Source organism: Diadema antillarum, unplaced genomic scaffold (assembly GCF_040938485.1).
Source record: "Diadema antillarum isolate AM-2024a unplaced genomic scaffold, OU_Dant_1.0 seq00001265_RagTag, whole genome shotgun sequence".
Classification (NCBI taxonomy): domain Eukaryota; kingdom Metazoa; phylum Echinodermata; class Echinoidea; order Diadematoida; family Diadematidae; genus Diadema; species Diadema antillarum.
In genome coordinates this window covers 1,849,992-1,877,426 of record NW_027272047.1, presented here as the reverse complement: position 1 = coordinate 1,877,426, position 27,435 = coordinate 1,849,992, and the positions used below count along the sequence as shown (strand labels likewise).

Below are 27,435 nucleotides of genomic sequence, written 5' to 3'. Positions count from 1 at the left end.
GATGGCAAGGCTTGACAGGTTGACGATGATGACACCGTAACCTTTGCAGTATTGCTACACTGTAAAAACATCGGTGTTAGATTTAACACCATGGGTGTTAAATCTAACACCGATCAAACTTCAATAGAGGACCACACCCACAGGTATAGAAAATGCACTGTGATGGTGTTGAAAAGTGTTCACCTGACACTTCGTAGTGTTAATTTGACACTGTACCTGGTGTTATTTTGACACTGTACTGGTGTTAATTCAAAAATGACACCACATGGTGTTGATTTGATATTTGTTGGTGTTAATATCAATGGTTTAACACCCGTCCAGCTTCAATAAGAGACCACACCAGCTGGTGTTACTGTGGTGTAAATTTATTTTCACATTTTTTCAAAAATCTATTATTTTAATGTAAAATTCTTGATCGTCTTGTTTAAATTAAAAATCAACAAGAAGTGCAGTTACTGAGAAACTCTTCAAAAAACAGTTTTATATTTGGAAATGACACCCGGAGGTGTTAATTTAACACCATAAATGAGCACCGAAAATTTAACACCAGCTCGGTGTTCACTATTTAACACCGGACTTTTTGCAGTGTAAGGACGATTATGTTATCAGAGAGAAAGCAGCACCCAGGCCAGCCATAACCTCAGATATTCCCTCGTCTAATATCAAACGTAAAGAAATTAATAGATTATTAAATCGACATGCTCACCCTCCCCCTCACAAAAAAAAAAAAAAAAAAATGAAATGACGAACCCAAATACATAAGATCAGATGATTGCCCCTCTTCCCCAGAAAAAAAAAACCCAGCAAGACAAAAATGACCTTTCTCTCCAATACATGAAGAAAATAACTATATGATGAAATGGAAGCTAAGAGAGAGGATGGGATCATTTTGAATGTTATGTTATTGTTATTGGGTTATTTGGATGTAAGAAAGTTGGCCGAATGGATAGTATTGCTTATGTGTTCAATTTGATGTTCGCAAAGTGTATGTATCATATGCCTTTTTATTTCAAAATGTCGATATCTCATGGGTTATTGAAAGTTTGCTTTATTCGGCTTGATTCAGTGTTTTACTTAACAATGTTTAACATAACTGATACACACACATAACAGAAAAGTGACTCCCTAATCAGAATGATGTCACTAACTTTTTAACAAAAAAGGAGGTTTTACGCAAAATTATTTCGCAGGGGTATTATATTGCTACACTTATTGAATAACTAACTGAAAAATAATAAGAGTGATCTTCATTGTCATAATCATACGAGTGATCTCACATCCACGACAATAGTCACTTTTACATTTGCAGTAATAATGAGAGTTGAAAATAACAATTTTCCTCTAAAATTATACTCTACCAAACATACAAAAAAAAGACATTGAAAAGTGTCAAAATAGATGTAAAGGGATCAAACGATGGCTGATGAAACAATAACTCTTAATTACTATGTGCAATACACAAACAGCAGGATACTGCACCCCCCCCCCCCCCAAAAAAAAAATACTTTGTAATATACTTTTAGAAATTAACCATTTGCCTTTTGATATGTACCCATTCAAGCACGATTCATTAAATCATTCTCATCTTGGTACTGACGTTATGTATACGTGCAGACATACAATTGCCATTTTATTTTTGCTCATTTTTTTGTTTTCGTTACAAAAGTTATCCCATATCCTGTTTTGTGTGTCTGTATAATGTTAATAGCAACTCATTAATGAAAACATCATTAACATAATGTATGAAAACATCTAAAAATCTGTCATACAACTTTCATTTTATGAAATCATAAAAAATGATTTTGATAATATACCTTAAAAGTTACGACAATTAAACCCCACACCGTCATACAATTTACCGTTTGGAAATAATAATCTAAAGATGCAGGCTACCACCTATCAGAATACAAAATAAATCAATTTATGAGTAAAATAAGGGCAAATGGGCAAAAAATAATAATAATAAGCGGAAGTGAGGTGAAAAAAGTCGATCCCGATCAACACGATTAAGAAGCACGATTAGAAGAGATTTGCTGCGTTTGGATACGATCCTAGACGATCTGATGCGATGATCACGATCAAAAACTAATCGTGTTAATCGTAGAAAATTTTTGAACCGTCCAAAATTTTCCCACGATTAACGCGATTGCCACGGTTGACCTTAAGATCTGATACAATCTGATAAGACCATCACGCTTGCTGCACGATTAAGACCACGATTTTAATCGTGGCGCCAATCGTGAGAGTGGGAACCCCGCTTCAACGAGGATGAATTCGAATGAACATTGACGGAAACGATCGCTAAAAGATGAAACTGCTTTTGCTGTTATGTATGCAGCGAATGTGACGGACGAATTTGACTTGTAAATGAGGAAAATGTGTGACAAATTACTAAATTGAATAGACTTTGAAAATGACCGACAAAAGACGAATGTGAAACTACAATTGAAAAACTCCAGATTTCTCGGGACGAAATTGAATACAACTCTGTTAAATTGAATTTTAAAAAGTTTGAAAATTAACGGGAAAACCTATATTCGGGGAAAAAGTGAATGGCTAAATCGTAATATCAGTCATCAAGTGATCCGCGTGTGTGCGTCTTTTCACTGTGCACTAAGTTTATGGAAGTGGACCGAAGGGGAGAGCGTCCCACACGAGGGAGTTTTTGCAATTTTAGATTTAAAAATCAACGATTTGATATACCTTTTTTGGTGGAATATTTGCAAATTTTCAATATAACAGCATAAGGCTTTAAAAATCGAGAAGGGGGGGGGGGGGGGTGGGTATCTCCAGAAAAATTCCTTTAAGTGGTAAGCAGCATCAATTGTTATAACGGTCCAAAGGATCAATACTGGCGACCTCAACGTTCAGACTCAGTGTAAACATAACTCGACACGATCGCCATCGTCATTCATTTTATGCTCTAATGTTGATTGTTGAGAAAAGAGACATTTAAATGTACAGTGTAATTCCCAGGCAATTATCCCGTTAGTAACTGAAACGCCCGAAACCGCCTGTACGCTTTCTTATAGTTTTATGTTTTACTGGGTTTTTTTATTCTTTTCATATAGAATATATAATTACGTGATTTAAAGCGGTCGAAGGTCAACCAAAGTGTGTCAAAATAATTTCTGTGACACACGAGTCTCTTGGTAAAGTCTTGATAGACTTTAGAATAAACATAACTTAACAAAACATGCAGTGATCTATTTTGCATACTTTAAAAAGTTGTTGAAATGATAGTAATATTGTTGTACCTTCCGGGGAACAATAGGTCATTATGTAGCCAATCTTTTGTTGTTAAAGGGTTAAGTTTTCTTTTCTTAAAGTTCTTTTTTTTACATCCTTCACAGATTTGTCACATATTTTCTTCGTATTCGAACGGGTGTCCTCCGTCAAAGGATTGATTTTCACCAATATGACTGGCAAGAAACATTCAAAGCTGAGTGATTATATTATAATATCATACTTAGTAGTGGGCAGGTGTAATACGAAATCAAGTTTATGGATATTTCTTGTATCCCTGTTTCACGAAAGATTGAACTGTTTTTGCTTATCACTTAGGCACTCAGGTCCGACTTTGGGGTCTTACTATATAGAGAATGTCAAAAAAGTCTGAATCTTATCATCTTTCTAATGCGATTGTTATAGTTAGCAAGTACACTTTTCGTTTAAGCTTTTTATTCTTTTTAACGCTAAAAGAACAAATGATTTGATATACAATTGTGGCTTTATTTACATGGCTATCATTAAACCTAAATTTTGTTTCATGATACACCTCTGGGCGCGATGGATCAGCTCCTATTAGTTAATGATATTTTGTCATGAGATTGCAAAATCCACACCATCTCAAGGTTATTAACACATCGCTCCAAAGCCACTGGAAGCCAATGACTGGTTAGCTAATATGTTCAGTCGGTGCTGATAGCAATCTCACTGCAAACCACGCCCTCACATCTTTTTTTTAACCGCTTTTGCAGCGTGCCCAATTATGTAAATCAACCCTGCCCCCCCCCCCCCCCCCCGACACACACACACAGAGTTAAACGCTGGCTTTTTCATTTTCCTCCTGCATTTGGAAAACATATTAATTGTAATAAAATTGTCAATAACTATCTATATAATTTTTTTTTTAAGCCAAGCACATAAAATATGAAACATAATATCATACTAGTGACATTATATCACGAGGCGTCGTGATTTACTAATGGCAATCTTAAATCTTCTACTGTGTGTACTTCCGTCTTAATGATTAAAGTGTCGTGGCTTGTATTGGTATACGTGATGAGTATTCACACTTTGACATGCACGAGAGTGATAAATGGTCGTTGATGCCGGTGGTGGAACTATCAATCTGATGATTTGACAGGATTGCACTTAGGCCTATAAACACAAATAGCCCACAAGCAGCTACCTATATTATTGCCTATTATTCACATAAGAACCAATGAACATAGCCATTTTCGCCCGCTTTTCATAACATGCGCGGATGTTTGTTGTTGAAATGTATATAGAGTATGAAATTCCAATCCGTGCATACATATTTGGTATATATATATATATATATATATATATATATAATATATATATATATATATATATACATTATGTACTATATATTATATATTATATATCATTTATTATATATGTATATGTTATGCATGTAAGCTAAATGTCTGAGCCTAAATGCACATTAATGATAAGAAGTATCAAATAATCTACACTCTAAAAAAAATCGAGTGAAAATATTCACTCCTAAAAGAGTGAATAATAAAAAAAGAGTGAATTTAGAGTGAAATTGGAGTGAATTTTGAGTGATTATGTTCATTTTCACTTGTTTTAGAGTGACCTCAGGGATCACTCCAAAATCTTCGAGTGATCCCTGAGGTCACTCCAAAATGAGTGAAAATGAACATTTTCACTCAAAATTCACTCCAATTTCACTCTAAATTCACTCTTTTTAGTATTCACTCTTTTAAGAGCGCATATTTTCACTCGATTTTTTTCAGAGAGTACCTCATCTGTTTTTCCTTGAGTGAAATATCAGTCATATATAAATACAGCATGTAATGAATATCATGACTATGCATGCGTGTGTACGTGTGAGTGAGTGCATAATGTTTGCATGTCCTAGTATACACCTATACAGACGTGAATAAAGCTGTTGCTACAAGCACATATTGTGTATTTATCATTCTGTGCTGTATTCCAATTCGTGAATGTCATTAGCAAATTACAAATCCATTTGTTCATCTTAATATGATATACATAAAGATAAGCCTATATCATAGATATCATATCATATTATAATCTCTCTTATATACGATATGTATCTTATGGTGGTTACTCCGATTACTATGCGACCATGGCTACACTGGAAAGTAATCATTTCTGCATATATGGCATTCTCTCGCACAGATCCATGTTATTTTTTTCGTCAGTCTTTTTTTTTTCTAAACTTTTTTTTTTCTACTGGAACTCAAAAGAATGAAATCTAAATCACTATCTACTCTATCTAAAAAAAAGAAGAGTGAAAATGAACATTTTCACTCAAAATTCACTCCAATTTCACTCGACACTCACTCTTTTCTGTTATTCACTCCTTCAAGAAGGAACATTTTCACTCTTCTTTTTTTGAGAGTATTTTTCATACTAGTGTCAAGATTTACCAGCAATGCACATCTTCGACTCCTTGTTTTTGTTTTGAAATCAAGTAATAAATTCAGTTTGAATTAGATAAAGAATATTGAACACATTCAACCCTGTTGCTTCCATCTGTGTGTTTAAGGTTCATTCAAGCATAATGCTATCCAATGAAAACCTCTGAATGGCATGTCCATTAGGAAAAGTAGAACAGGGACACGAGCTAATAGATATGTTGTCCTCATCCGATATTCTTTTCCCTGGACTCCTGCAATACTATATAATTATCAATTGTTTTAGTAAGATCTGTTTCGAAGGAGAAAGGATTTTCATTGTCCTTGGAATGCCCGCCACAATAACAGCGACTCAACCTTCCTTCCATGAAAGCGGAACTAATGGACCTGACATCGAGGGAATTGCTTCTGCTACAATACTCTTTATTGTAATGGTGAGAAAGCGAAGAATGCCTCACACCTAATCAATTTATTGCCATCCATTATTCCGGCTTTGTGGTGTGTTAGACCTTTGTTTTCGAATTCGGTATTTGAAGAAATTTCTTTTGTCCTCTTTATCTACAAGTCAAAGAAAGTAACATACAAAAAAGAGCACTCGAAAGAAAGTAACAAACTGTACGGTTTATTTTGATAAGAGAAAAGAATGAAGTGTACTGAAATTAATCATAAATACAACACACATTATACATAATATAAATTTGTCCACAAAACACTTAATGTGGAACGTTTGCAATTTGCCTGTATTACTGGATAATGCTAGCCCTTCAATAATTTTGGTTTATTTTGTATTGCAAAATAATGTTTTCCTTTTTTTAAGCTTAACGTTTGACTCCAACAACGTCATTGATTAATTTACCAAGATGAGGTATTTTCAAGGAACAAGGTCCAGGCTCGTCTACACTTTCTGGCTTTAAAAAGATATTTTGATAAGGCAGTTAGCGGAAGTGAAAGAAGCCTTTTGCTTTAAAAGGTAGCAAATCCATACATCATTAAAAAATAAAGATAATAATGCCAATTCTGCGTGTCGCCAGTAATAGTACACAAAATGTAACAATAATGAAAACCAAGCTAATTTATACAGGAAAAGCCTTCGAAACACGATCAATATTTTGAATGGCCAGCAAGTTCATTTACTACAATTGTTTGTGAGCATGCTTTTCTCGACTCTATATACTTTTTGTGGCTTTACTGCCTTTTGCAATCAAGTTATCCTGAACGAGAGTCCCTCCGAAATCGATTACTGTCCTCCAACCTCATAGAGTGACTTCTATTGTGTTGTAGTATTGACAAAGGGATCAACAAATCAACTGACGTACGACGATAAAAACTTCATAAAAACGTCCATTAGAGCTACTTTCGGCGGACATGACTTTTCAAACAGCAACAATAGACGCTGATGTGCGTCCTCCAGATAAATATTGGAATTTCTGATTTTTTTTTCCCTGTAAGCAGCAGTAAAGTTTGCTAGGGGGAAAAGTCACGCGTGGCGCCAGAACATCTCATTTGGACCTCCTCTCCTCACGCAGATCACCGGTCTTCTCGATATTCAGTCGCAGTGTTTCTGGACTTCTCCGCGATAAAGTGGTATGTCCCAGCACAAATGTGTTGTATAATTGCACTCTCTTAGGTTTCATTGATAACGAAAACTATATATTATATATATATATATCATGGTATCGTTTTCTTTGATTATTTACTTTTAATGTTGCAATGCTGGCACTATGGTCACTGTTCGGTAACCTTCAGAGATATGTCAGTATTTTAAACATTGTTTTTTACCTTGTCTTTGTGTTGGATCGGTTCTCTCGCTTGGTTTTACCTGATATACATTCTTCCTGTCGCTTTTTTCGCTTACCGAGTATTTCGAAAGTTCATTATGACAACTAAATTATGTTTGTTCATGCTATAGTGTCGCTGTAAGACATGGTATCTTTAGCTATGGTAAATTTGCTAAGGAAGAACAGAATAACTTGCAAAATGGCCCTGATGTCATTTGTAGATGTCTAAACCTATAATTAATGCACTTACACTCACAAAAGACAAAAGTCTTGGATTTTGTCTTAGATAAAAATGGGAAATAAGGTTTATGAGAAAATACAGAAGCATACTCGTAAAACCAAACTAAAAATGTATATAGATTACGATATTTGTGATTTATACTCGACCCTGATTTGAAAAGTAAATTACATATTTCAAGTATTAGTGGTAATATGTCTCTATGTCACGTTAGGAAAATAAAACAATTTCTTTAATGCAAAACGGTGAAGATTTCATATTCTACCATAAGACACCGTGCATTGTCAACTGCAGTAAATCTCGGTGAATTTGCAAAAGCACACAAGGTTAAGTTACCAAAACTTCAGAATAAATATGCATAAAAGTATGCACAAATAATTTTGAATGAAGACTATTGTTCTATCCCAGCACAAATTGTTGCGAACGCTGCAATGACAATCAGTGGAAAAACGTGTCAGATATCAATATTGTGTTCTTGGTTCTAAAACTGATCATGATTTAGTACCAACATATTTGGAACCACTAATAAACAAACTTAAGATAAACTATAGAGAACGCTATAAGATAAACTATAGAACGCTATATTCAATAAAGTGTCCCCTCCAATTACTCTGTCCAAAGAGGGAATATAAAAGAAATTAATTAACATAATGTTGGCGTTATCTTCTACAATACACTGCTTTGTAACATTCAGAATTGTTCGTCCCTCCATACTTTTAAAAAGTATCGCAAATCTTTAAAATTTGACTTGATATGATATTCTGAATATAAAATGAATAAAAACATACAGTTAATCGAATTGCAGTATGATACCAACTTTTTTTTTCCGAAAAAGAAAAAAAAACAATGTTTTTTGATCTCTAATTCGCCAATCGGTTGAGTATATGAATATAAGAACGACCCAAGTCCATGGAAGACCATTTCGAGTAAACTAAAAAAAAAAAAAATTCCTATCTTTTTTATTTTTCCAGTAATATTCTATTTAACTGTGATGGGAAGGCAACATCGTATATGCAAATTAGAACATATATTATTATGACAATAAACATTTACATTAATTGTGGAGAGGCCATTTTGTGTGGTGGACTTGGGTCGTTCTTTGATTGATATACATGATATTCTGCTATAGAGATGAGAGAAGGATGAGAGAGGGCGCTATTATATGAATGTAAGAATGACCCAAGTCCTTCATTCTTACATTTTACTCATTCATTTCAGGCACTTCCGGAGGTAATTAGGATTTATCATTTATACACAAGATGAGTCCGTGCATAAGCTACAATTTCCCATGTCAAACTGAATTTGGCCAACAATTGGACTTGGGTCGTTCTTACATTCAGGTCTTCCGTTATTAACGCGGTCCACCGCAATGTAAACATATGGTATATAGATCACAAATAATTCCCAGTTTATTAACCTAAAAAAAATGTGTAATCGCCGTTCTTGCTATACATCTCTTTGGCTATTCTAAATATATTTTTGTTCATGTTCAAACGATTTGAAATTTCATCACTGATGATAGGGCTCGTTCTCTCTATATAGATACCCCCTCCCTCTTTCTGCTCAGTCGCTTCGCTCTCTCGACACGTTATTATCCTTCAAGTTTTGTCCCCCCCCCCCCCCCCCCATCCAGCCAACGAATCGACACTCCTATCTATCATCTAGAGTTCACTCGATCAGAGCCTTGAAAAAGGCAAAAGTTTACAGGGCTTTAAAAGTAATTAAGCGAAAAATGTGTAAGCTTTTTTACAGGGATCACAAAAAGAAAATAATGTGTGTATGTGTGTGTGTGTGTGTGTGTGTGTGTGTGTGTGTGTAATCTCTAGATACCTCTCTTTCTGTCTGCCTATATATTTCCTGCTGTCATCTCGCCTGTTCTGTTCTTTTTTAAGGATTTAAGCTGTAAAAGATTTGCCTCTTTACTGCAAAGGTTCCATCATTAAAAGTATAGTAAGTGACTGAATTCCTGCTTTTTACATAGTAGTATTGGTTGGTTGCAATCGGTGTCTACTCATCTTATTTGTTTTGTGACATTAATGTTGTTCTAACTGATTATATAATTAGCAAAAACGACAAACACACACATCCAGACAGCAAGAAAGAGAGAGATAGAGTAATGGAGCAAAAGTTTACATGGACCAAAATTGATCTCAGGGGAAACTGCATGGTAACTAAACGCATCGATGATATACCCCGAAAGAGGTTCTGTATAATATCATACAACCTTTTTGTATGCCCCCCAAACGCGTGCAATGAGAGTTCCTATAAAGTGAATGATAAATAACGTTGCTTTTTCATATGTCACCTTTCCACTATGTCGAGCTTTACCAAGCACTTTGCACCATATATGTATTACTCCGGCCTCGGCAAACCTAACCTGCACTGATCAAGTATATTCTCTGTAGGCTATACTCATAATGGGGACCTTTTTTCCACTCAAGCTGTCATAATTTCCCTTAATGGCCACTACAACGGAAGCTCTTAGCCGGGTACATTTCTTGAGTTTGACAGGGACACACTTTGCGGATATGATATTTTGCTCAGGTGCCATGTGTGATAGCCAATCGTTTCAATATTTCGGCACGTCAATGCCGTAGCTTACTCTGTACACAAAGCAATAATCAATGAAATTGCGCCATGTTGGGAAGGTTGTTAACTCACAGAATCCCAAGAAACACGTAAGTCCTGTCTTCCTTTTTACACATAAGTTCTTATATTATACCCTGCTGGAAAGAACAACACAGTGTCCCACAGTGTGAGAAACACAGTGTGAACACAGTGTTAAATCGCCTCACACTGTTAAATTCGAGCATTTTAACAGTGACAGTGTTAACACTTTGTGAGTCATCAATTCACAGTGTGACACTTCAGAACGTGAACACTCTGTGAAATCAAACCACAGTCTGAAATAATCTCCACACTGTTAGATTCGAGCGTTTTTACATAGTGAAATAGTCGACTATGTGACCACACTGTGAACACATTGTGTGACAATGTTTTCTTTCCAGTAGGGTATATATAGTCACTGCATGTTTTCTAGGTAACTGTTAATTCGTAATTCCGAAGGTTCGCTATTTCATAGGTGTGTTAATCCGAACATGAAATGATGTCATCATTTCGAAAGTTCGGTATTCCGAAAGTTGATTATTCCTAGGTTCTTTATTCGGAAACTTCGTTATTCTGGAAGTTCATTAATCAGAAAGAAAAGTTGCCTCTGTTATTCCGAAGGTTTGTTGATCCGAAGACGAAATAAAGGTCATTATTCCTCACTTTCTTTCAAACCTTAATTTATTGTTGGATAAACAACCCTCAAGAATAAAGACCCTTATTTTACTTTCAGATAAACGAACCTTAGGAATAGAGTACCTTATTTCATTTTCTGATTAACAAAGCTTCAGAATAACACCACCAGTGTTAGGATTAACGAACCCCTTTTCATTTTCAGATTAACGGACATAGGTAGAGGGAGATCATGTGTTTCGGAACAATGATTTTTGGAATAACGAACCTAATTTCATTCCCGATTAACAAGCCTTTGGAATAACGAACATCACACATTTCTAAGGCAGACTAAATTTCTCTTTATCAGTTTTACACTAGCTATGCGCTACATACAGACTTTTTGGTTTCCGATGCAGTTTTTTTTTTTTTCAAACACTTTGAAATCTCTCAACTTCATACAAGGTTCAATTGGCCACAAGACGTTAGGAAATTAAGGCTAAAGTTACTCTCTCAAATTGGTTACCTATCTCGTGCATATCCTCTCTAAAGTTTCTCCAATATGACACATGCCGTGAAATTTAGAGTAACACCAACTTTACAATGACTTTGGTGATTGTTTCTGCAGTAGATATGTGCATCAATAGGACTTGATTGGTTATATTAATCGCCACCTAGATTTAGAAATCTGCAAAATGGAGTACACTTGCTAATATTGAATCTTGGAGTAAATTTGGGCACTGTGGCAAAGCGGATAAGACCCCTGCCTTTCAATCCGAGCGAGGACCACAGTTCAAATCCGTTCTAGTGCTTATATGGTTGGTCAAGATGTTTTAACCCACAATTTCCCTTTGGATCCAGGTGTGTAAGTGGGTACCTGGCAACGCTATAGGTAATGAAAATGGCTAGCCCTCTTGTAGGACAATGCAAACAGGATTCATCTTGATGAAGAAGACCATGCTGTCACTGTTATATTACTTTTCGTAAATTTTGATTTGTCATAAGCATAGTGGTGCCTTCATGTTTCGGTAACAAACAGAAGAATTAAAAAACTTGTCAATCTGACACATTTTCTTGTTTTGTTCCCTAGAACCATCCTAAGAATCAACAACATGAGCACCCTCTCCGTTGACGGCGTTATCAATGTTACTGACGAAACGGTTTTCCTAGACACCACAATATACCCATCTGTAACCTGGCAGGTTATCGCTGTGATATCCGTAACTGTGGTGACCGTCATTTCGAATTTTGCCATTCTTCTGGCGTTCTACTACGAGAGGAAGCTACGGACGTATAGCAACTACTACATCATCAACATGACCGTGGCAGACTTCCTCGTTGGTTTAGTGTGTATGCCGATTCGCGCGACGTTTCTTCTCTTGGGCAGGACCTGGGTTTTGGGTCAACCTTTCTGTCGCGTTTTCTTGGGACTCCAGCACGCGCTGCAGGGCGTGTCCGTCTTCGGAATCGTCGTCATCTGCTTCGATCGTTACCTAGCAACGTCGTATCCTCTGCATCATTTCAAGCTGAAGAACAAGCGATCAGCCATAATTGCAAACGTGTTTACCTGGCTCCTTCCTTTTGGGCTCTGGCTGGGCATCGGACCGCTCTGGGACTTTATTCGACCAACCGGACGGAAAGGGGCCTCTGGTATGTGCTATCCGAACTATACCGCCCACTTTGCAGCTAGTGTCGTTGTTGTAACTTTGAGAAGCATAATCCCATTTGTGGTTGTCACTATGCTGTGTATTCGCATCTACTACAGCACGAGAACAGCCGGCAATCTGACATCGCGGAATGACAGAAGATACCATCACAATGAGAAGGATTCCAGCGAAACGTCCCTTTGGAGAAGTTCTGCAGCGGAAAAGTCACTTGGTAATATTCGAAAGTCTAGCATGTTAGCAAGCATTAGCAACGACGTCGAAAAATCAGAGGTGATTAAAAGCGGTAAACTGGGAGATTCTCAAGACACAGAGTGTCATATTGATAGACATTTGCAGGGAGTTTCAGGTAATCTACAGGTCTCTTATACCAATCAGGCTTTGGAGTCACCAATAACTCAAGCTGTATTGCAAGACAGGGATGAACAGTTTACCGCTGCAGCTTTCGGTCGTACACATGTCATGCATGTGGCAGGAAACTCCGGGGCAGCACCGAATCAATCAAGCAAAAACAACGCGACACCAAAAGCGTCGAAAGGAAATAAGGCAATGCGTACCCTGACTTTTGTCGTGGTAACGTTTTTCCTGACGTGGCTTCCAGCTACTCTAACGCTAGTTCTCTTTTCCTTCAATTCCTCGCTGATCACCAGGTTGTCGTATTCTACGGAATTGCGAGAGATAGTGCGTTGGATATCCTACAGTAACAGCACACTCAACCCTCTTGCGTACGCCCTGGCACAACCTGTTCTCCGTCTGACAATTTTCAAAATGTGTTGTACAAAACACATCCTCAAAGATTCACGTCTATCGAAAAAAATGACTCGCAATTGATAGTGTATATGATATTTTCACAGTCAATTAAACATTAACAATTAAAGTCAATTAAGAATTCTGGCTGTAACTTTGAAAATTGCTTATCACTTTGTTATCGGCGTTATCAGGCGTTATGTAGATGCAGTTAACAAGAAATGTGTAGGCCTAATTACTGTCCCTCAACCAATATGGCGCAGGTAAAAGCTTTTATGTTGTAAACTGTATTTCAGTTTTACATCGGGCATGGAAAACAGACGGAAGCTTTTATAGGCGTCTCAAAACTTATCTCGATTTCTCATGATATACCCCAAATGGTGATTATCACAGGCTGGCCTCTCTCTTACTAGCATGATCTAAATGTCAGGATGTTTAACCATCCACGATTGCAGAAAATATTAAATGAAGTGGAAATTTGTCACCTAACATTAAATGCTTTTTATAACACAATTCATATTACACATGCACGTTTATATTGTACTACAACAATTAAGTCCGGTCGAGTTTCCTCTAATCCCAACTTTTCCAAGCCGTAGATTAGAAGGTGTCCTCAAGGTAAACCGGTTCCACACCACAAATCATAATAATGATGGTAACCATGACTATCTTTTTATTAAACATATTCCTTTAATTGTGACATGTTCTTCTCATAATCCTGACATTAAGTTCTGTTCTTTTGCTAGATTTAAGTGCATAAGGAAAATTAATTACAATAAGTTTGCAACTTTTGGAACGGACTTTCTACATTACCTAATATTTATCATAATTATTTTCAAAAATACACTGCAATTGTTCATACAGCAACATGACGCTGACGTCTCAACACACTTTGCAATATGCAGGGCGTGGTGTTCAAGCTCAAAACTTGTCAGAATAAACAACAAATGTTTGAACATGCATGATTACTTAATCTTATTCGTCATGCTTTTATCTTATTCCGTTGCGTAAATAAAGCAGATTACGTTTACCCTTCAGTTACTCTTATTGATGCAGACAAAGCATGCTGGGGTAATTTTGTAGGATCACGAGTCTTTGCAGGCTTCTGCCCATATACTATCAGGAATTCGAGGAAAACTCTAAATCATTCTTAAAAGGATGACATGATTTTGGTTGAGTTGGAAGATTCAGATTTTAAATTGTTTTATAGAGATCGTGAGAAACACTAGGAACCTTTTATGAAATGCTCATACAATTCCAAGAGGAATTGAAAATTTGATGATAATCGGTTTTGAAATGGTTAATATATCAAAAGCAATGTAAAAGTACGTGGACCTTATAAAAGGTGGGTCCTATCTTTTATTAGGGTCTCTTTGTTTTATGATACATGTATCTCAACCATTAAAACCAATTTTCATCAAATAAACTTTGAATTCCTCTTAGCATATTATGTTGATTTATATTTCGCGAGAGGTTTCTATTTATCTCACAAAAAGTGGGAAACTTAAAACCCCATGTCAACCCAAACTAGGCCTATACTATTCTTAAGATCATTATCCAGTTAAATGTATCCGATTTTGAAATTGTCCATATAGCTTTATCAGAATGTTTATTTTAATTTCATAATCTTAAATCTGTATAGAGGACTATACAAAGTGTATAAACAGAAAAACGTGATACAGCAACATAGCAAGAGAGAGAGAAAAAAAAAAGAAAGAGAGAGAGAGATATATAAATCATACAACGAGGCTTACGAATTCTTGAGTTTGATTTTATTGCCTTCAAGAACATAACATCTCACTCTTTTTTATTCTTCTGAAATAATTTCAAGAAGTCATGTTAGAGACATGATAAAGGCTTTTCTCTCTCTCTCTCTCTCTCTCTCTCATCAACTCCCAAGACACACGATTAGCAAGCATAAATGAAGTCAACTACAGAAAAAACTTAATGGGGACGTAAAAAAAAAATAGCGAAGTCTACATGTAAAGGATTTTACGGTGTTAAATTCACGAATGATTCTTTCTTGTATTTTCTTTCCTTCGCTTATGTTCACGTGATTGTTATTCGTAAGGAGAAAAAAAAAGAGGATTTTGCAGCATGGACTTTGTAGCTTTCAAGTTCACACAAACGTTCAACTACTAAAGTAATTCTTTCCAGTACCGGATGGAAAACACTCCTTGGTCAATCATTGTAGGTGTTGTGTTAACAATAAGATGTATGAAATATAAACATTTTTGTGGCACTTTCACAACTGATTGGCCAATTCTAATTTCATTTACCATTCAGTGTTCTTTTCTGTGTAAATCTGATCATCAATTTTGAAAATGAGTTAAGTGAAATAAAAAGTCAGAAGAAATGGGATTGCACCATGTTCACGACTGCATTCTTTGTGTTCACCCTCTTTACCATCTATATGCACACATAACATATCAACTTCATCGTAAAAGTAAGATGGCGAAAGACTGAAGCTAAGTGTCAAGACTTTCTATTTCTCTGCTATTCATGGAAGACAATCTGTGCTACGATATTGCGTACGAGTTGACATGATGTAAAGATTGACCCTTTTAAATCATCACTTATGTTTGGAAAACTATTATGTTAATGATGAATTTAAATAAAATCATATAGCATGGGGCTCTAGATGAGAGATAGTCATATACTAGTAGAAACTACATGAACTGACTTTGATAAACAGAGTGGAATTGAAGAGAAGAGAAATAAAGGAAACATTTTCAAGATCTTTTTTCCGGACAAGTTGACGGTTCAGTGTAACAATTTTGAACAAATTCACATAGCCACAATATTAACTGTGTACATTAATGCTACACTGCAAAAAGTCCGGTGTTAAATAGTGAACACCGAGCTGGTGTTAAATTTTCGGTGCTTATTTCTGGTGTTAAATTAACACCTCCGGGTGTCATTTCCAAATTTTAAACTGTTTTTTGAAGAGTTTCTTAGTAACTGCACTTCTTGTTAATTTTCAATTTAAACAAGACGATCAAGAATTTTACATTAAAGTACTAGATTTTTGAAAAAATGTGAAAATAAATTTACACCACAGTAACACCAGCTGGTGTGGTCTCTTATTGAAGCTGGACGGGTGTTAAACCATTGATATTAACACCAACAAATATCAAATCAACACCATGTGGTGTCATTTTTTGAACTAACACCAGTACAGTGTCAAAATAACACCAGGTACAGTGTCAAATTAACACCACGAAGTGTCAGAAGAACACTTTTCAACACCATCACAGTGCATTTTCTACACCTGTGGGTGTGGTCCTTTATTGAAGTTTGATCGGTGTTAGATTTAACATCCGTGGTGTTAATCTAACACCGATGTTTTTACAGTTTATAAACACATGCTTAAAAAATACCATTAAATTCTGGACGGAGGGCACGTGAAGGCAAATATATTGTCTATCACACTCGTCTCAGTTCAGGATTTCCGTCTTTATTGGTGTCTTGTTCCTCTGTGCAGTTTTACAATAGTTACTGCCTGTGAAGGGTCCCATCATTTCATAAAGGATGCAATAAAGAAAGATAGCAACTCTTACTGGCATGGCAACTTCCAATAGCAAAAACCAATCAGGAAGCACGGTTTTCGTCATTACATGCATGACGATTGCTATTCCTTTCAACAAGACGTGCTATCATATCAATATAATGGAGCCCAAATACATACAGAAAGGTGTCTTTCACCAGCTTATAATTCTGGTATAATGCAATTATTCATACGAAGTGATGGTCAGATGGTCGCGTAAAATGTTCCTATCTCCTTTCATAGGTTACTAATACGTCTATCACGGGCTTTATGCGGTTCCGTTATGCATTCCATACCGTCAAGACTCAGGGAGTCGATACAGCTTCTTTTTATCATGTGTTCTTTTCTTCGAATCACGGATCCTGTCGGTAACGTATCCATACGTCGTAAGCCCTATACATTCACTGTGGTCCAAGTCGGCCGGTCTCGCAGGGATATCAATTGATTTCTTCGACATTCCACCCTCATTCACTTCCTCATATTCATACACAACAAATCATTTTCATTGTTCTGCACATCTACTCTTCCTTTATACATATTCTCAGACAGACTCAGGTCATCGACCTATCCATTCCTCATCCTTGCTTTCTGTATCGTTTCATCAACTAAACTTTTGTTGCTCTACCCTGTAACAAAAAAAAAAAGGTCTTCTTTGTCGTCGTATACATGGCATCTAAATTGTCCTATCGCAAATCTTCCACTGAGTGTACTGCTGCATATGAATCCTGCCTGGGTTCGTATCCCTTGTTATTCGCCTCGTATATGTGGTAAAACTTGAGGAATTTCGTCGCGTCTTCGTAGCCGTCGGCAAAGTACGTCTCCATGTACGCCTTGGGCGGCGGGTAGAGTCCGTCGCCGATACGATACATCTGCAGGGCACTGATATCGAATCGCTGACCGCTGGTATCGACCCAACCACATGCGATCTTGTCGCGCATGCTCAGTCGGTTTTTCGGGTTCGGAGAGATTTTTATGAGACTTCCCGCCGGGAAATTAAAAGTGACGTCACCGGTGAAGTTTTCCTTCCTAGACAGTGCGACATCACCGATATACTATCAAAATGAAATCGAATGGGATATGATTAGCGCTGCAACAACGGCTTATTTAAAACGAACAGTCACAAACAATAAATCATAATCTCATAATAACAAAACGTTCCTGGTGACATCAAAGCTCAGAGAATTAATACTATCCAATAACTTCTTAAATCATCAAAATACGACATGGTTGATATCAATCATCATGACTGTCAGAACCATAATCGTTATCATTCAATTAGTAGAAAATGTTTTGTGACACGAAAAAAATACAAGAGTACAAAGTGCGCGAAGAGCACAGACCTTATACCAAAGCAACTCCTCAATTAATTTCTTTCAAATACAGTAAATTGCTCCAGGAACCTTAATGTGACTATTCCGGATCAGCAAATGTAAAAAATGGAACTCGTAGTGTTATATGAAACAGGTTGCTCTGTGTCTTTTTGACATAGAATATCGGGCCTTCTTTGAGGGGTTAGCAGACATGGCAAACATTGGCACGAATTCAGGAAGGTGGTATGAAACCATGGTTCAAACCATGGACAATTTGTATGGAGCGCCAAGTGTCGCATGGCGAAATGACTGATTTCGTAACGAAATAGGTCACGCGACACTTGGCGCTCCATACAAATTGTCCATGGTTTAAATCATGGTTTCAATTGTACCATGCACCTTTGTGAATTCGGGCCTGCCATCGAGACTGCCTCTCTCTGCATAGATATAGCGAATGTTTTAAACATGCATCCTGGATCAACACGGTGACCCTGCAATATGTGGAACTCAACATTGGTTCTTATGCGTGGCCGATTTCTGACTTTTTCGTAAAAAGTGTTTGTATGAAATTACTGAGAGACAAACCAAAAAGCAAACAAACAGACGAATAAGCAAAGCAACAACTCTGATAAAAGCATATATTGACCTCTTCGGCGGAGGTTATTAAAAACGTTTGTTCTAGTTGTATTTTCTTTCATACCTTTCCATTGCACGAGGGTGGTGACCAATCTGGGAACCAGGGAACGAAAATGCTACCAAGAATAGTCTGCAAAGAAGAGAAAAATAAAATACGTTGCGAAAACTGTAGCAAAGAAAGGTGATAAAAGACGAGCGATGAAAAAGACGGATAAGAGGAACAAAAGAATGAGACAAAGAGGAAAGAGAGAGAGAGGGAGGGAGAGAGAGAGAGAGAGAGGGAGGAATTGAGGCAACTGGAAACGAAGGAAGAGCTAAACGTGGCGAAATCTTGAATCTTAGGAAATTATTACGAGATAAAAGATCAAAAGGAAGTGAACTAAAAAGACAATGACGGAGGACAATATCATGGAAATGGACAACTTTGTAGCGAGAGGAAATGGTGCTGCTTTTTCATGTGTGTTTGTCTGTTTGTTGCTGTTGTTGTTGTTTTGTTTTGTGTTTTTTTTTTTTTTTTTGATGCGCCTGTCTTTTAGTCTTTAGACAAGTATACCTTATTTCTTAAGATTATACCCTCTCGGCTACATATAGCGAGTCTTTCACCTCAGCTTGTTATGCGGTATTGCTTCTCAGCTGATTGATTTCTGGTATAATGGAGGTACCAACACAAGATTATCTCCTGGTAAACACTGAAGTTCGCTGACCTTTTGTTGTTGCTGCTGCTGTTGTCGTTGTTGTTATTGTTGTTGTTGTTGTTGTTGTTGTTGTTTTGCTTGTCAATCGACTGTGTGTGTGTGTTTTTTTTTTTTTTCAAAGTTAGAATTTCACGTTTACATGTGACATGCTCAAGCAAGCCGTGTAATCAACCTGAACTTGTCTAACAATAAGAAAATAAAAGTTGCTTAACACTTTCGCTAAGTTTTCATTGTGGCGCCATGAAAGAGGAAAATTGCATATCATTACTGTACCTAATAACCAACACTGACGAGGCGTCATCGATTTTTTTTTTTTCATGACATATCATTTCAGTCGCATAAATTATTTCTGTTAAAATCATCGCTTACCCTTGAACAACGCTGGCCTCGGCAAAGGAGACCATTGTAATTGAAAGCAGATGCTCGGTTGTCTAGTGGATAAAACACCTGTCTGTAGGTTCGATTCCTGCTAGAATATGCATGCCCACGATTTTTTGTTGTTGTCATGGTTACTACTAAACACTGATTGATGCAGTGTGTATTTACGTCGATATAGGGCAATTTGTCAATCAATTGCATAACTATAACGAGTCTGGAAATACAAACATCAAGACAACTATAAACAATAATCAGGTATATGTTTGAATATGAAATGGCACATATCACAAGCAAGAAATCAACATACTTCCACGAGGTCTTCCCGACTTCCGAAGTTTGATATTTGCATCTCGTGGCCCAAAGTCCACGCACGAGCGCCAACCTCGAAGATTTTCGGGCCTTTGGTCCGTATACACGAGCTCGTTCCCTGGTCGACATCGTGAACGGTGAGGGGGCTGAACTTGTCTGCCAACATGAGCCCCGTGGCTTTGACAAAGAGTTTTTTAGAAGCGAGTTCGTGCGCGTTTGGCGGCAGGAGGCGCTCTAGGAGAGCTCGCAGACGACCGATAAAATCGAAACCGGGCGTGATGGCGCCAAATGGGAGTGGCGAGATCTCGTCGACAATCTCGTAGAGTCCGTAAAGTAGCTCCTGAAAGCGAGAGTGAATACAAGTATAGGGTACATTCTGTGAGAGTACTGTGAAGATTTAGAGACCGTTTTTTGCCTGGGTCAAAATCTTCACCGGTTGGTTTCTCAACGATTGTACAACCTGTCATGAAAGTAACTTATTATTTGTGCACTCCCGTTATAACGAACAACATTTAACGAATGCTTATAATACCAAGGTAAAAGTTCAGGTTCCAAACTCATCATCTATGTAATTCTTTATACTGTATACTGTTCGGCCATAACAACATTTCGATGTAACGAAAGAAAACTGCCGGTCCTGAGGACTTACTTATATCGGGAGTCGCCTGTACTTATTATGCAAACTACAAAACATCAAACAGGTATCAACCAACCAAATTTGTTTTATCCTCTTTTCATTTAATGTTGCATGATTCTGAAAGTTTATACATCACTCACTGCCAGTTTCTGTGGAGCTGTTGCCATGACAGCGGCAACGACGGCGCTCGACGAGGCCCCTCCCACTGCCTGCATCTGCGACAGGATGGGCGTGCCGTGATCAAGGAGGCACTGAGCCACACCCAGGTTGCCAAGGCCGAAGAACGAAGCCTCGGTGAAGGAGAGGTTGAACGGCGGGCTGATATGTGACGTCATCATGCTCTTCCTATCAAAAAAAAAAAAAAAAAAAAAACCGACAGAATTGTTATAGGAAGCAAGATTGTTACTTTTCTTGGGGATGAGATGTAATGTAAAAAAAAGATGGAAGAGAATTGTAACAGTGCAACGACACATGGGGGGGGGGGGAGGGTTTATGACATCAGGGTGGCAACCATAGGCTTTTCTTTATGAAGGCAGCGATATACAGGCATCAATGACAATTGCATGGTACAAACGCTTAGTTAGACCGATACAATCAGGATGCAGGTTGCAGGATGACTAAAGAAAGAGAGTGAAATTACTTTTCGAGCTTTCTCCTCATTTTGATCTTTTTATCATTCATTTTGTATTTGAAACTACATGGGCGTCACCAGGGGGGGGGGGGGGGTGCGTTGGGTGCGAACGCACCCCCCTTCAGACCCTTAAAAAAAAAACAAAAAAAAAAAACAAAAAAAAAAACAAAAACTTCAGTCTGCGAGCGACCTCAACGCCGGACACTAAATGATTATAATTTTTTATCTATTTATCAATTTTTTTTTGAAATTTTGCATCGGGGACAAAAACAAAGAAAAGAAAAAATCGTGGGCAAAAGCAATTCGCACCCCTGGTTCTGGCAGCACTGATTTTATACTTAATTATCTACTAGTGCAAGTGTATTCTATACAGTGTTGACTATATACATAGATTTTGGACATCCTTCCCATACTTGGTCACTTCGACGCCACCTCGCTGGTGATACCTCCCCCAGTCATGAACATAAACCGACACCCTTGACTACCAGTGGCGGGTCCAGGGGGAGGGGTGCACCGGGCGTCCCCCCCCCCGCCCCCTCTTAATTTCCAAAGCGAAAAAGTATAGCTACAAACGGCAGTTTTTGGACTGTAAAATGTCAAATTTTCAAGCTCCCTCACTGGCATTTAGTCGTAATGCCATTCTCCTAAAGTTGCTGCCAGTAATTGCCGGCAGTTCCACTCGGTGCGCCCCCCCCCCCCCATACTGCAAAAAATATAGCTACAAACGGCAGTTTTGGGACTGTAAAATGTCACAATTTTCAAGCTCGCTCGCTCGCTCGCATTTAAATTCTCCTAATATTGCTGCCAGTAATTGCCAGCAGTTGCCCGGTGCGCCCCCTCAATTTCGAAAGCAAAAAAAAAAAAAAAAAAAAAAAAAAAAAAAAGATATAGCATCAAACGGCAGTTTTGGGACTGTAAAATGTCAACATTTTCAAGCTCGCTCGCACTTAATCTTTATGCAATTCCCCTGATGTTACTGCCAGTAATCGTCCAGTTGCGCCGGTGCGCCCCCCCCCCCCCCTTAATTTCCAAAGCGAAAAAATATTGCTACAAACGACAGTTTTTCTACTGTAAAATGTCAAAATTTTCAAGCTCACTCTCTTCGCTCGCTCGCATTGAATCTTTATGTAATTCCCCAGATGTTGCTGCCAGTAATTGCCAGCAGTTGCGCCCGGTGGCATGCGCTCCACCCCCCCCCCCCCGCCCCCTTTAATTTCCAAAGCGAAAAATATGGCTAAGAACGGCAGTTTTTGGACTGTAAAACGTAAAATTTTCAAGCTCGCTCGCATTGAATCTTTATGCAATTCACCTGATGTTGCTGCCAGTAACTGCCAGCAGTTCCGCCCGGTGCGCCCCCTCCCTTAATTTCCAAAGCGAAAAAATATGGCTAAGAACGGCAGTTTTTGGACTGTAAAATGTAAAATTTTCAAGCTCGCTCTCTTCGCTCGCTCGCATTTAATCGTTATGCAATTCCCCTGATGTTACTGCCAGTAATCGTCCAGTTGCGCCGGTGCGCCCCCCCCCCTTAACTTCCAAAGCGAAAAAATATAGCTACTAACGGCAGTTTTTCTACTGTAAAATGTCAAAATTTTCAAGCTCGCTCTCTTCGCTCTCTCGCATTGAATCGTTATGCAATTCACCTGATGTTGCTGCCAGTAATTGCCAGCAGTTGCGCCCGGTGGCATGCGCTCCACCCCCCTTAATTTCCAAAGTGAAAAAATATGGCTAGGAACGGCAGTTTTTGGACTGTAAAATGTAAAATTTTCAAGCTCGCTCGCATCTAATCGTTATGCAATTCACCTGACGTTGCTGCCAGTAGGACCTAATTGCCAGCAGTTCCGCCCGGTGCGCCCCCCAAAAAATATGGTTAAGAACGGCAGTTTTTGGACTGTAAAATGTAAAATTTTCAAGCTCGCTCTCTTCGCTCGCTCACATTTAATCTTTATGCAATTCCCCAGATGTTACTGCCAGTAATTGTCTGCAGTTGCGCACGGCGCACCCCCCCCCCCCCCCTTAATTTCCAAAGCGGAAAAATATAGCTATAAACGGCAGTTTTTCTACTGTAAAATGTCAAAATTTTCAAGCTCGCTCTCTTCGCTCGCTCGCATTGAATCTTTATGCAATTCCCCAGATGTTGCTGCCAGTAATTTCCAGCAGTTGCGCCCGGTGGCATGCGCTCCAACCCCCCCTCCCGCCCCCTTTAATTTCCAAAGCGAAAAATATGGCTAAGAACGGCAGTTTTTGGACTGTAAAACGTAAAATTTTCAAGCTCGCTCGCATTTAATCGTTATGCAATTCACCTGATGTTGCTGCCAGTAATTGCCAGCAGTTCCGCCCGGTGCGCCTCCTCCCTTAATTTCCAAAGCGAAAAAATATGGCTAAGAACAGCAGTTTTTGGACTGTAAAATGTAAAATTTTCAAGCTCGCTCTCTTCGCTCACTCGCATTTAATCTTTATGCAATTCCCCTGATGTTACTGCCAGTAATTGTCTGCAGTTGCGCCCGGTGCGCCCCCCCCCCCCCTTAATTTCCAAAGCGAAAAAATATAGCTACAAACGGCAGTTTTTCTACTGTAAAATGTCAAAATTTTCAAGCTCGCTCTCTTCGCTCGCTCGCATAGAATCGTCATGCATGCAACTCACCTGATGTTGCTGCCAGTAATTGCCAGCAGTTGCGCCCGGTGGCATGCGCTCCACCCCCTCTTAATTTCCAAAGCGAAAAAATATGGCTAAGAACGGCAGTTTTTGGACTGTAAAATGTAAAATTTGCAAGCTCGCTCGCATTTAATCGTTATGCAATTCACCTGATGTTGCTGCCAGTAATTGCCAGCAGTTCCGCCCGGTACGTGCGCCCCCTCCCTTAATTTCCAAAGCGAAAAAATATGGCTAAGAACGGCAGTTTTTGGACTGTAAACTGTAAAATTTTCAAGCTCGCTCTCTTCGCTCGCTCGCATTTAATCGTCATGCATGCAACTCACCTGATGTTGCTGCCAGTAATTGCCAGCAGTTGCGCCCGGTGGCATGCGCTCCACCCCCCTTAATTTCCAAAGCGAAAAAATATGGCTAAGAACGGCAGTTTTTGGACTGTAAAATGTAAAATTTTCAAGCTCGCTCGCATTTAATCGTTATGCAATTCACCTGATGTTGCTGCCAGTAATTGCCAGCAGTTGCGCCCGGTGGCATGAGCTCCACCTCCCCCCCCCCCTTAATTTCCAAAGCGAAAAAATATGGCTAAGAACGGCAGCTTTTGGACTGTAAAATGTAAAATTTTCAAGCTCGCTCGCATTTAATCGTTATGCAATTCACCTGATGTTGCTGCCAGTAATTGCCAGCAGTTCCGCCCGGTGCGCCCCCATCCTTTATTTCCAAAGCGAAAAAATATAGCAACAAACAGCAGGGGGGTTTTTTTACTGTAAAATGTCAAAATATTCAAGCTCGCTCGCTCCGCTCGCTCGCATTTAATTGTTATGCCTTTCTCCTGATGTTGCTGCCAGTAATTGCCGGCAGCTGTGCCCGGTGCGCCCTCCCCCCTTTATTTCCAAAGCGAAAAAATATAGCTCCAAATGGTAGTTTTTTTTTACTGTAAAAGATGAAATCCTGGCTACGCCGGTGCCCTTTCCCCGCTTGGTGTTCCTCAACAACAGTAAAAGTCTAGGGATTGAGAGCTTCCTATATTCCGAATGTCTGTCCAAAAAAAAAAAAAAGTCTCGTTACATTAGGGTCAAAACGCACCCCCCTTGAAAAAAAGCTGGTGACGCCCCTGAACTATGATGCAATAATAATGATATAGCCAAGATTTTGTTCTACCAGGGCAGCCTCTTCAGTGTACGTACAGTTCTCCAAGAAGGCCTTGTAATTCTTAATACTCCAGGGATCGCCATGTGCCCACATTTTTGTCACCCTTACACTTGTGCCAACAGGGCTACAATATGGTACAATGTATTATCATATAAAGGCATTTTGTCCAGGAATACACACGAGCCGCGCCGCGAGTAATCGAACGTTCATTGACGTTATAACCAGGCAAATCCGATTTGAAGTAACAATTTAGTTGCTTTATAATACCCTATTTGTTGAGGCAACACTGAGGTATTACCATCATCACTGAATGTCATATACCCTTAACCAACGTTAACGGATCTATCACAACATCTCAAAATACACCATGTGACCTTGGTAAGCATGGCGCCGACATAATAGCCATTTTCTCGCAGACCACTCCGGTCGGGATTTTGATCGATATTATCGACCGATATTCGGCAGTAATCGCTTCACACTCCTTTAGTCTGCTGACTTCAGCTTTTGTTCTTTTATTACTGCACAGTGTCCCCTGCCACGGTTTTGATATCCGAGATGGAGTGATTAAAATAAAAAGTGATGACGGCTAGTTCTTTTCGAGTTGTAGCATTCTTTTCCCGTCTTGATAAGCCCTGAATCTACACAATTGAATCATCATCCGCCTGATCGTTTGGCGAGACGGTCAATACGTCATTCAAACTGTCGACATTCGAGATAGATGCGGTTACGTCCAGTTTCTCAGTATATCTTTTACCACGATGGTGTAAGTCTGATGCGCTCAACAGTTGGTTCTGATATCAGTCCAGACAGGCATTATCGTTGTATGAAGCAATGGATGATAAAACTAGACATCGTGTGTTCATCAACTGAGAAAAATGATTAAAAAAAACCTCGATATAAAAACCACTGTAGCATCGTGACTGATAACAAAGTATTTTTTAATACCAACGAATGGAGCATATTTCGAAGTTTCGCTTCGGCAAGCCAAAAAGATGATTGAAAATACATCGGCAGGAGATTACCTTATGTGTGTGTGTTGATATCTATTTTGTTCCCTTTTAAAAAAGCAATAATAGTACTCCAGCAAATAAAGATAGGAAAAAAATATTACAAAATCATACAATCACAAAACACTATAGCATAGTAGTAAGATGATCCCACGGATCATTACATGAAGCCTTTCTAAAATTATAAAACTTAGTTTGGCTGTGACATACATGTATTATAGTATACGTATACATTATGTAGCACATAACGCATGTTTTCCTTGTCCTCACTGTAGACCCTGCGTTGTTGCTTGTTATTATAAAAGTCATTAAAATTTCTACAATTGTTTTATTTGAGGCAACGCAATAACTCAACGTGCACACTGTGAGCAAAACAATGATCTCGTGTTGAGCGGCAACCTTTAACTTAAAAAAAAAAATATAATCAAACATCATTTGACATCTTGATCCACAACTCCATCCGATATTACCGGATTGTTATTATTTAGATTTAATACTGCAATGAGCGACGCCTTCGAAGCAGTTTAATCTTCCTTTTATGGCATATTTTACAAACTATATTTCCACGCGTCATTGATCGGAGCTGTTTATAAAAGTTCACAACAATGTTGAAATCCACTGCGCAAAATCGCAAAAGTCCTGCACATTTAGTTCTTACCTCACCGTTTTCCCGAAGTGCCCGTCTTTTGAACAAGAAACCTTAAAACTGCTGCTCTTCTATTCTGTGCGTCATTCAAGAAGACCAAGAGATGAGTCCGTTTTGTTTGAGTTCGTTCCAAAGGTCGGTGCTCTGGTGTTCCCTGCAGGTTTGTTCCTTCACACTATTATAGTCGCAGTCGACTCATTCACAGAAGTTCTAAGTCGTGAGCATTGGCGAGAAAAACGATTGCACGATTGCGATATTTTCACCATGTGAGTACCTACACACGTATCACTGATGAATGAAATGTCAATAAACCACAAACCCTGAACCTGAAGGGCAAAAGATGTATGTTGCATGCCTAATATCGTTGAAGAAATCTATTTCCTATTATGGAACACTTCTCCGCAGTATCGCTCACCCCTCGATCTGGGAGTCCGAGTGGTAATGAGGGCGAGAGGGACAAATGCGTTATTTTGAAGTCGAGTGCTAAGCTGAATGTGTAAATACTGTTTGGGGGATCCGCATAGCCGGGGGCAAGTTGTA

At 38.5% G+C, this 27,435-nt stretch overlaps 1 protein-coding gene across 1 annotated transcript; it reads right to left on the bottom strand.

The window, feature by feature from the left end:
* Window positions 1–17,383: 17,383 nt before the first annotated feature.
* Window positions 17,384–21,153, bottom strand: LOC139745447 (patatin-like phospholipase domain-containing protein 4). The gene is made up of 4 exons (XM_071655834.1): window positions 20,956–21,153; window positions 20,177–20,518; window positions 18,861–18,926; window positions 17,384–17,902 (listed from the first exon to the last, which is right to left on the bottom strand). Exons 1-4 carry the CDS (start codon window positions 21,151–21,153, stop codon window positions 17,534–17,536), a joined length of 975 nt encoding a protein of 324 aa, XP_071511935.1. The 3' UTR covers window positions 17,384–17,533.
* Window positions 21,154–27,435: the final 6,282 nt, after the last annotated feature.

Coding starts and splice junctions, on each gene's coding strand:
- LOC139745447 (XM_071655834.1), bottom strand. CDS start 21,153: ATGATGACGTCACATATCAGCCCGCCGTTCAACCTCTCCTTCACCGAG. Junction 20,519..20,955: donor CAGCTCCACAGAAACTGGCA/GTGAGTGATGTA, acceptor TCTCGCTTTCAG/GAGCTACTTTACGGACTCTA. Junction 18,927..20,176: donor GTCGGGAAGACCTCGTGGAA/GTATGTTGATTT, acceptor TCTTCTTTGCAG/ACTATTCTTGGTAGCATTTT.